Source organism: Octopus bimaculoides, chromosome 28 (genome assembly GCF_001194135.2).
Source record: "Octopus bimaculoides isolate UCB-OBI-ISO-001 chromosome 28, ASM119413v2, whole genome shotgun sequence".
Taxonomy (NCBI): Eukaryota; Metazoa; Mollusca; class Cephalopoda; order Octopoda; family Octopodidae; genus Octopus; species Octopus bimaculoides.
The window spans coordinates 647,284-656,831 of record NC_069008.1 but is presented as its reverse complement, the minus strand read 5'-3'; the positions used below and the strand labels follow the sequence as shown (position 1 = coordinate 656,831).

Sequence of the window (9,548 nt, the reverse complement as noted above, 5' to 3'; positions counted from 1 at the left end):
AAAGGATCTTTAAAAAGGAGCTACACTGAGAAAGGATCTTTAAAAAGGAGCTACACTGAGAAAGGATCTTTAAAAAGGAGCTACACTGAGAAAGGATCTTTAAAAAGGAGCTACACTGAGAAAGGATCTTTAAAAAGGAGCTACATTGAGAAAGGATCTTTAAAAAGGAGCTACATTGAGAAAGGATCTGCTGCCATCCCCACATACAGGCTTGTCCTTTACAGGTGCAGGTGCCACATAAGGTGCACTTGTGCCAGTACTGCATAAGCACACCTGTGCCAGTGGCATGTATAAAAGCACTTGGCACATTCTGTAAAGAGGTTGGCATTAGGAAGGGCATCCAGCTGTAGAATCCTTGCCACAACAGATACATGGAATCCGGACAGCTCCCTGGCTGGCCAGCTCTATATCAAACTGTCCCACCCATGCGAGCATAGAAAACAGACATTAAATGACAATGATAACATTGATGACAATGATTAATAAATTGTCTCCTAATTAATATGGCTGTCCCCGAAGACAACAATTTTTCAGAGTAAAGAACTCAAGAGAATCCAGAAGTAGAAAGACTTCAGTATGGATGTTGTCACAATGTGATAAAACTAAAACCACCATGTCAACTCTTATCAAGGGGTCCCCTTTAGGTATGAAAGAAAGGAACAGAGAAATTCAGAAAGATAATACCAGGAAAACCATGCTTAAAAGAAACGCCAAAAATAGACTTCACTGAACATAAAACAAGTAGAGTATTTTGGCCAGGTATGGTCAGTTTCAATACTGGTACCGAAATTGAAACCATGAGCTTATGACTGGGATGCCAACACTCTAAACTCTGGGCCAATACCAAAGACAATAGGATGAACAATGGTTCAGAGCATTATAATTAATCGACACTTACTGATCCTGTTAACATATCATACATTAATGCTCCGAGACTCCACCAGTCAACAGCTTTGCCATGACCCGTCCGCATCAGAATCTCTGGAGCCCTGCAATGAAGAGGAGAAACAGTGATTTGGGGTTAAATGCACAACAAAGATATGTATTCATACACATGAGCACAGAAAAACATGGAACTTATGCAGGAAATGTGGACCACAAAGCAACCATTCAAGTGTGATCGATGTCAGTATCGCTTGACAGGCCCTCTTGCCAGTGGCACGTAAAAAGCATCCCCTACACTCTCGGAGTGGTTGGCATTAGGAAGGGCATCCAGCTGTAGAAACTCTGGCAAATCAGATTGGAGCCTGGTGTAGCCATCTGGTTTCACCAGTCCTCAGTCAAATCGTCCAACCCATGCTAGCATGGAAAGCGGACGTTAAACGATGATGATGATATCATTATCATCATTGTTTAATGTCTGCTTTCCATGCTAGCATGGGTTGGACGGTTTGACTGAGGGCTGGCAAGCCAGGAGGCTGCACCAGGCTCCAGTCTTATCTGGCAAAGTTTCTACAGCTGGACGCCCTTCCAAACACCAACCACTCCGAGAGTGTAGTGGCTGCTTTTTAAGTGGCCCCAGCACTCTAGGACAACCTTGATAACATTGCCTTAACATCCATATTTTCAGATGAATTGATTTGAATAATATTTTCTTCAACAGAAATGATCGTCGGCTTTGTAGAGTGAAATTCTACAATTAAAGCTGTGATTTAATCCGTTCTTATTTTTGTTATATACATATATATTTCAATGCGTACTTCCATACCCATATTTACATATATGCATACATACATCCCTACACACGACCACAACACACACGTGTATCTCCACCCCTGTCAGCCTATTCGAATACTTACATGTATTCCACTGTTCCACAAAACGTGTGCGTTATCCCACCATCTTGAATCGATTCTTTACACAACCCAAAATCTGTTAGCTTGATGTGACCTGGCAAGAATCAAAGAGCAGTTCACAAAGTTAGGCAACCTGACAGTAATGTTGGCTTCTCGGCAAAACTGAAGGGGTCACAAAAGCAGAATTAACATTGGGGGAAAAAACAAAAACAAAAAAACAATACATGAAAATTATGATCACCAAACTATGCAGCTACAGACTTGGCTGTGCGGTAAGAAGCTTGCTTCCCAACCACATGGTTGCAGGTTCAGTCCCACTGCGTGGCACCTTCAACAACAACAACAACAATGAAGGAGGACCCCCTTACCTAAGATGTCCAAAAGAACATTTTCTGGTTTCAAATCTCTGTAGATAATTCCGAGAGAGTGGAGGTGCTCGAGGGCCAGACAGATCTCTCCCAGGTAGAAACTGTAAAAGAAAAAGAAAAAAAAAAAAATTACAGGCCATTTTGTGTCTTTGTGTCTGTGTTTGTCCCCTCACCACAGCTGGACAACTGGTGTTGGTGTGTTTGCATCCTCATAACTTAGCGGTTCGGCAAAATAGACCAACAGATTAAATACCAGGCTTAGAAAATAAATACTGGGGTCGATTCGCACCTCTCACCACCTATATGCACATACACACACATATATATATATATGGTAGTGGTGGTGGGAGGGGATGTATGTGTGTATATGTATACTCACCAGGCACTATCCTCCATGATTATTCCTTCCTTCTCCAACTGTGTGAACAACTCCCCCCCAGGCAAATACTCCAATATCAGGTACAGCTTGCCACCAGTCTGGAAGGCATACATCAACTTCACGATGAACGGATGCTACAAAAGAAAAAAAAAACACAAATGACACATGAGTGAAGTGACACATGGTAGACATGGGGCAGATCTACTGAGGTGTCTAGACATGTGTGTAAACATGCATACATACACATCATAGACACAAGCGTGGCTGTGTGTTAAGAAGTATGGTTCTGGGTTCAATCACAGAACTATGTTGTAGACAGGAACTGAAAGAAACCCACTGTGTGTGTGTGTTTATGTGTGTGTGCGCGTGTGTGTGTAATATATATATATATATATATATATATATATATAGGGTGCAGCAAATAATTTCTATAGTTTATAAAAGTAATTTTCTATTGAACACAAAATTTATTGAATTACTTAAAGAAATGGATAATAAACTGAAGAAAAAAAATTGCAAGAGGCAAGCATTATGAATGGAAAGAGTGAGACGTGTATGAGGGTAGAGAAGGGGAGATAACTTCGTGGCTCATATGGATGATCAGTGTAACATGCAGGTGGAGAGGACAGTATTAGGAATGAAAGATGGAGGACAAGTGAAGCGGTGAGAAACTAAAGTAAAATGAGGAAAGAGAAAGAAGTAAAGAATAACACGCGTACCTTGACGGCTTCCAGTATGTTTCTTTCTGCTCTTGTGTGAGCAGTGTCCTTTGCATTTCTTGCTATTGTGGCCTGGAGAAATATATAGAATAACATGGGCATCAAACACAATGTCTCTGTTGAATTTGTTGACAGAAAGGTAGGTGCTTTTATTGTACATTCCACTGACCCCTATCCTAAAGGCAGGACAAATGGAAGGAAAAATTTAGTTATAAGTGAAAAAATATAAGCTCCCCCACTGGTTTATATGGTCCCTATTTTAAAAGACAGTAAGGAGTTTATTAAGAGGTGATTTAGTTGTTACATTGAGCAAGGGTCAAGCGATTACATAGAAGCTCCCTCACTGGTTCATGTGGTCCTTATTTTAAAGATAGGAAGGAGTTTGCTGAGGGAGAGGTTTGGTTTATTACATTGAGTAAGGAGCAAATGATTCCATACAAACTCCCTCACTGGTTCATGTAACAGAAACACTCGTGATGCTGACAATAATGAAAATGGATTCTGAAAAGAAAAGATGAAAGAAAGAAGCAGTGACCACTACAAACCTTTTTAAGTACCTTCATTGCAAAGATCTGACTTTTGTCATCTCCCGACACTTTACGCACTTGGAAAACCTGTTAACATAAATGACAAAAAGAGTTTCTATTTAATATTATTGTTATTGTTATTGTTGTCATTTAAGGCAGTGAGCTGGCAGAATTGATAGCACGAAGGACAAAATACTTAGCAGCATTTCATCCGTCTTTATGTTCTGAGTTCAAATTCTGAGTCACCTTTGCCTTTCATCCTTTTGGGGTCGATGTAATGAACTAGACTCCTCCAATAGAAAGAATTATTATCATTATTCTTCAATAATATTATTTTTATTGCAAGCTTTCACTGCCCTACTGAGTACAGCTCTATGTACCTTGGATACGGATAGTGCTATGGTTTTCTTTGCACTGAAAGTAACCCACATACCTGCTGTTTTCTCTATGTTATATTCCTGTAATGCAATCAGGAAACCTTCAATTTCTTCTGAGTTCTGAGTTTGTCTCATCCAATGCTGGAATGATTTCCCCTTTCTTCAACTTTCCCCAGTGTTGGTCATGTAAGAGCTTTCCTAGAATCCCAATTTCAGTCGACATTTTTCACTTCTTTCCTTATTTCTTTTTCTCTTTTTTCTCCAATTTCTTCAAAGATATTTCTTATTGCATCCTTTCTTTTTTTTGTATGTTTTTGTGTTTGTATTATATTTGTTTGGTCAAAATCAATTTCACCCTTCATCCTTTTTATGGTTACTGAAATAATTATCACTTGAGCACTGTTAGGGGTCACTGCAATCAACTAGCGTCTTTTGCCAAAATTCCAGGCTTTCTGCCCCCAGCAAAAAGGATTATTATTATTATTATTATTATTATTGAGTGAGAGAGCAGTGCATGCCATGCTATCAAACTGACACTGGGGTACGGCAGGCCCATGCATCACAACCATATGTGCGCAACATGGTGATTTTTTATACCGAGATAAACAGTGCATGACCTTGCAGGTGGAGTGCAGTTAGAATTTTCTTCAGGTCGAGTAGCCCACCCCGCTCAAAAGGTCCCTGAATAAGGGTTGTTTAAGGATGTTGAATGAAACACCCAGGTTCTCAGAGGTGAATTATCCAAACCTCAAAGAATTCCTCTCAACACATGGCTATCATGTTCCCCCACTACTTCTGCTTGTGATCAGTTTGAACAGAAAACAGATAATGACCAGCTTAAATGCTAAATGTCTTTCCTCCTTCCACCACTGAGTGGGGGAGAGAGGGAAAGAAAGAAAGAAAGAAAGAGGGGATAGCATCAATCAGTACTCTTCATTCTATTCTCTTCCCTGTGAGCAGAGTTCAAACCCTGGTCTAGACTACACTGCACCCATGTCCTCCATGTTGGATACGGGAGATATCACTTACCTTTCCATAACCTCCTTTGCCAAGAACTCGTAGAAGCTGGAAGTCTTGTGGACCAACTTTGTGCTGACCGGGATTGACCGTCTCATCAGACAATTCAACAGTCTCCATATCACCATTCCTAAAATAATAATAATAATAATAATAATAATAATAATAATAATAATAATAATTATAATAATGATGATGATGATTTTAATTTCGGGGGAGGGAGTAAATTGATTATTACCAACCCCAGGGTACAACTGGTCCTTGGTGGAATTTGAACTCAGATTGTAAAAACAGATGATTAGCTGCTAAAATATTTCACCTGGCATACTAACGATGCTTCCAGCTTCCTGCCTGAATCGTAATCATCCTGAACTCTTCTCCCGTCAAAGACAATGCATGAGCGTTCAGCGTTTGCTGAAGGACCTGCACAAATGGTCACTCTGTACATTAAGCTCACTCTTTCCATCAAATCCATATTTACCTGAACAGGTTGACATGCGTCAGGTGTTGAAGTGATTACAGTGCAATGCGAGCTGAGGTGTTTTGCTCAAGAACACAATGCACCACCAGATCTAGGAACTGAAACAACAACATTGCAATCCTGAGTGCAACGCCCTAACCACTGAGCCATGAGTCCTCACCTTGAACTAATAATAATAATAATAATAATAATAATCCTTTTTACTGAAGGCACAATGCCTGAAATTTTGGGGGAGGAGACGAGTCAATGACATCAACTTCAGTATGCAACTGGGACTTAATTTATCGACCCTGAAAGGATGAAAAGCAAAGTCAACCTTGGTGGAATTTGAACTCAAAAAAGAAGCAACAGGTGAAATATCGTTAGGCATTTTGTCCAATATGCTAATGATTTTGCCAGCTCAACACTTTGATAATAATAATAATAATCCTTTCTACTGAAGGCACAAGGCCTAAAATTTAGGGGAAGGGGATAAGTCGATTAAATCAACCCCCATTCACCTTCAATAAAGGTAAAGAGTAAAGATGCCTTTTGGTCATGAATGAGAATGGGGTTGAACCGAGAAAGTCCCCCTCCGAGACACAAGTCCAGGCAAGATGGTTTTATGGAAGACCAGCAGTCGCTCATGCATACCAGCCTCTCCTCTCCACGGGGCAAAGGGTAAAGGGTAAAGGGCCGCTTTGGTCATGAATGACTGGGGGATTACTGTAGAATTAATTAATCTGATGTCGTACAAGCACAGAGACATTGTAGACCATATTGCAGTACTGCTCACATGTCTGAGGCGGGGCTGCTGTCTCTCCCACACAACACACAGCTGTGTGAGCAACATTGAAATACGGTCTAGGATGTATGTGTGTGTGTGTTTGTGCATATGTGTTTGTGTGTGTGATTGTGTGGAGGCACAATGGACCAGTGGTTAGGGCAGCGGACTCCCGGTCGTAGGATCGTGGTTTCGATTCCCAGACCGGGCGTTGTGAGTGTTTATTAAGTGAAAACACCTAAAAGCTCCACGAGGCTCCGGCAGGGGATGGTGGCAAACCCTGCTGTACTCTTGCTGTACACGTGTCTGTGGGGTGCTCAGCCACTTGCACGTTAATTTCACGAGCAGGCTGTTTCGTTGATCGGATCAACTGGAACCCTCGACGGAGTGTGTGATTGTGTAACAGCAGACCTGTCCCAGGTATGGTCGTAGCACTTCCATTCTCCCTGGCTGCCAATGTCAATGTCTGCTGCACTGAAGTCTGGGAACCTGATTGACAGGATTGACAGGATTGACAGGCCAGCTTCTTACACTTTATTCAAAGATATTGATCTGCTTTGGTTGGGTTGTTTTCCTTTTTATCCATAATTTTTTTCCATAATCTTAAATGTACATATGCACATTCATACACACACACACACGCACACCTCAACAACACATGCCTGATGGCACCAAAATTTGGTCGTAAACAGAAACAGGTACTCACATCTCCAAATGTCTGGAAGGAGGTGCATCCTGGAAAAAGAAATAACAATAATAATAGTAATAATAATAACAATAATAATGATGATGATGACAATCCCTAAAGGTCTGTACGGCTGAATAGAAGAAACAGGCATAACACCCAGTTTAGTACAGCTGCAGAAAAAAGTGTTATTAGGGACAGCTCGGATACCTAGGAGGTTTCTTGGCATCTAAGGTTACTTGTTGTAGCCCGATTAGAGGGTTCTTTTCTTTTCCAACAGTCTAATCTGTTGAGTGTATATGAAAAATAATGATGATGAAGATCTTAACTGATTGGAAGTGTTACCATGTACATTGTTTCGTCTTGGTATAAAAAGATGGGCTACTGCAAATATTCTGCTTAATACCACAGACTTGCTTGTCAGTTGTTTGACCTTAACTAGTTGAGCATGTCCCTAAGTGGCTGACGATATGTACATCCCTGATCATGAGCAGAAGTAGACGGGGAGCATCATAGCCATGTGCTGAGAGGAATTCTTTGGGGTTTGGATAATTCACCTCTGGAAACATGGGTGTTTTGCTCAGCATCTTTGAAACAAAACTTATTCAGAGACCTTTTGAGCAGGATGGGCTACTCGACCTGAAAAAAATTCTAACTGGGCCCCACCTGCGAGGTCATGTGCTGTTCATCTTGATATGAGGTCATTGTGCTGCACATACAGTTGTGCTGCATGTGCCTGGTGTCCCCTTATCAGACGGGTAGTCATGGTGGGTATACTGGGCTTTGTGTATTTGTACCCCAGGGTCACTTTGATGGCATGCACTGCCCTCTCACTCAATAATAATAGCAGTAATAGTAGTAACAGAGTTACATGAAATGAAGAGTGTTGTTCAAATGGCAAATGACAGAGCTGCTGACACAGACAGATATTTATAAATAGACAAACAAGGAAGTGAAAATAAAATTTGAAGGAAAAAACAAAAACAAAGCAACAGTCAAATGATTGAAATGAATATTTGAAGAGAGGGAGGGAGGGAGCGAGAGAGAGGGGGAGGAGGTAAAGACTAAGGCAGAGGAGAGAAAAACAAAAAAAGAGAAGAGAAATGAAATGGCATGCTCAATGAACACTCGGAATTTCCAAGTCTGCCATCAAAACAATACAAGCGAGATGGTTATTTTAAAGGTGATAGGTAAGAGGTGTGGCTGAGTGGTAAAAAGCTTACTTCCCAACCACGAGGTACCCGGTTCAGTCCCACTGTGTGGCACCTTGGGGAAGTGTCTTCCACTATAGCCTTAGGTTGACCAAAGCCTTGTGAATGGATCTGATAGACGGAAACTGAAATAAGCCTGTCAAGTACATATATATGTGTATGTATGTATATCAGGGACGTATATTACATGTGTGCCAGGTGTGTGCTGAACACCTGTCGAAAGTGGCAACTTCATTATAAATATTGACGTTACTCATTAATTTAATCACAAATCTTAATGGAAAACCTTTGTTATACTCCAGCTTGAAATTTGGTGGCACTGGGTGAGGTAGCACCTCCATACGCCAGTGCGTGCGTATGGAGGTATACATAAGTATATATATCTATGCGTCTATGTCTGTGCTTGTCCCCCAACACAGCTTAACAACCGGTGTCGGCATATTTACGTCCCTATAACTTAACAGCTTAGCAAAAGTATAAGTAGTGGGCCTTAAGGAATAAGTCCCGGTGCCAATTTGTTTGACTAAAAGACTTCAAAGCAGTGCCCCAGCATGGCCACAGTCTAACAGCTGAAACAAGTAAAAGAATAAACGATAGTAAGTATTAGTTCTAGAACGGGGACCAGTGCCTTAACAGCGTCTCACTGCACCTGCCATCTGTTGGTGATTCCCTACAACTGATGCCCCGCTCGGGCGACAACCCTCCAAACGCATGGGTCCGTTTGGGAAGTTATTGCTGTTGAGGGTTTTACGAGGTCAGAGGACAAATCCTGCCTCAACCTCTTTTAATCACCTTTTAGGATAAGCAGAGGAAATGCTGGGTCTAGTCTTTGACAAGTCAGTCCCCACAAGGCTTCAGAGCAATGGGGAAATGAAGTATTTTGCTCAAGAGCATGCCGCCTGATTCAAGAATCAAACCCACAATCTCAGGTCATGCGTACAGCACCCTAACCACTGAGCCATATCCTTTCCAACCCCATGGCTTTAGGTTCAGTTCCGCTGTGCGGCACATTGGACTAGTGTCTTCTACTATAATATTGGGCCAACCAAAGACTTGTGAGACGATTTGGGAGATGGAAACTGTAAGAAGACCATCATATATACATCTATGTAAATACATATTTATATATATACACATAAATACACACATACAAATATATATATATAAATACATATATATATATGTATATATATATATATATATATATATATATATATATATATAT

General features: G+C 40.9%; 1 protein-coding gene across 4 annotated transcripts in view; it reads right to left on the bottom strand.

The window, feature by feature from the left end:
• Positions 1–9,548, bottom strand: part of LOC106872574 (ribosomal protein S6 kinase beta-1) — a 46,566-nt gene that overhangs the window by 20,491 nt on the left and 16,527 nt on the right. For all 4 annotated transcript variants that reach the window (XM_052977787.1, XM_052977785.1, XM_052977786.1 and 1 more), the window contains exons 2-9: positions 7,134–7,162; positions 5,196–5,313; positions 3,808–3,876; positions 3,263–3,334; positions 2,544–2,677; positions 2,165–2,265; positions 1,800–1,890; positions 899–989 (exon numbers count right to left, since the gene is read on the bottom strand). In XM_052977787.1, coding sequence (XP_052833747.1) covers positions 899–989; positions 1,800–1,890; positions 2,165–2,265; positions 2,544–2,677; positions 3,263–3,334; positions 3,808–3,876; positions 5,196–5,313; positions 7,134–7,135 — 678 coding nt within the window. In that variant the 5' untranslated portion in view covers positions 7,136–7,162. The remainder of the gene's footprint in view (positions 1–898; positions 990–1,799; positions 1,891–2,164; positions 2,266–2,543; positions 2,678–3,262; positions 3,335–3,807; positions 3,877–5,195; positions 5,314–7,133; positions 7,163–9,548) is intronic.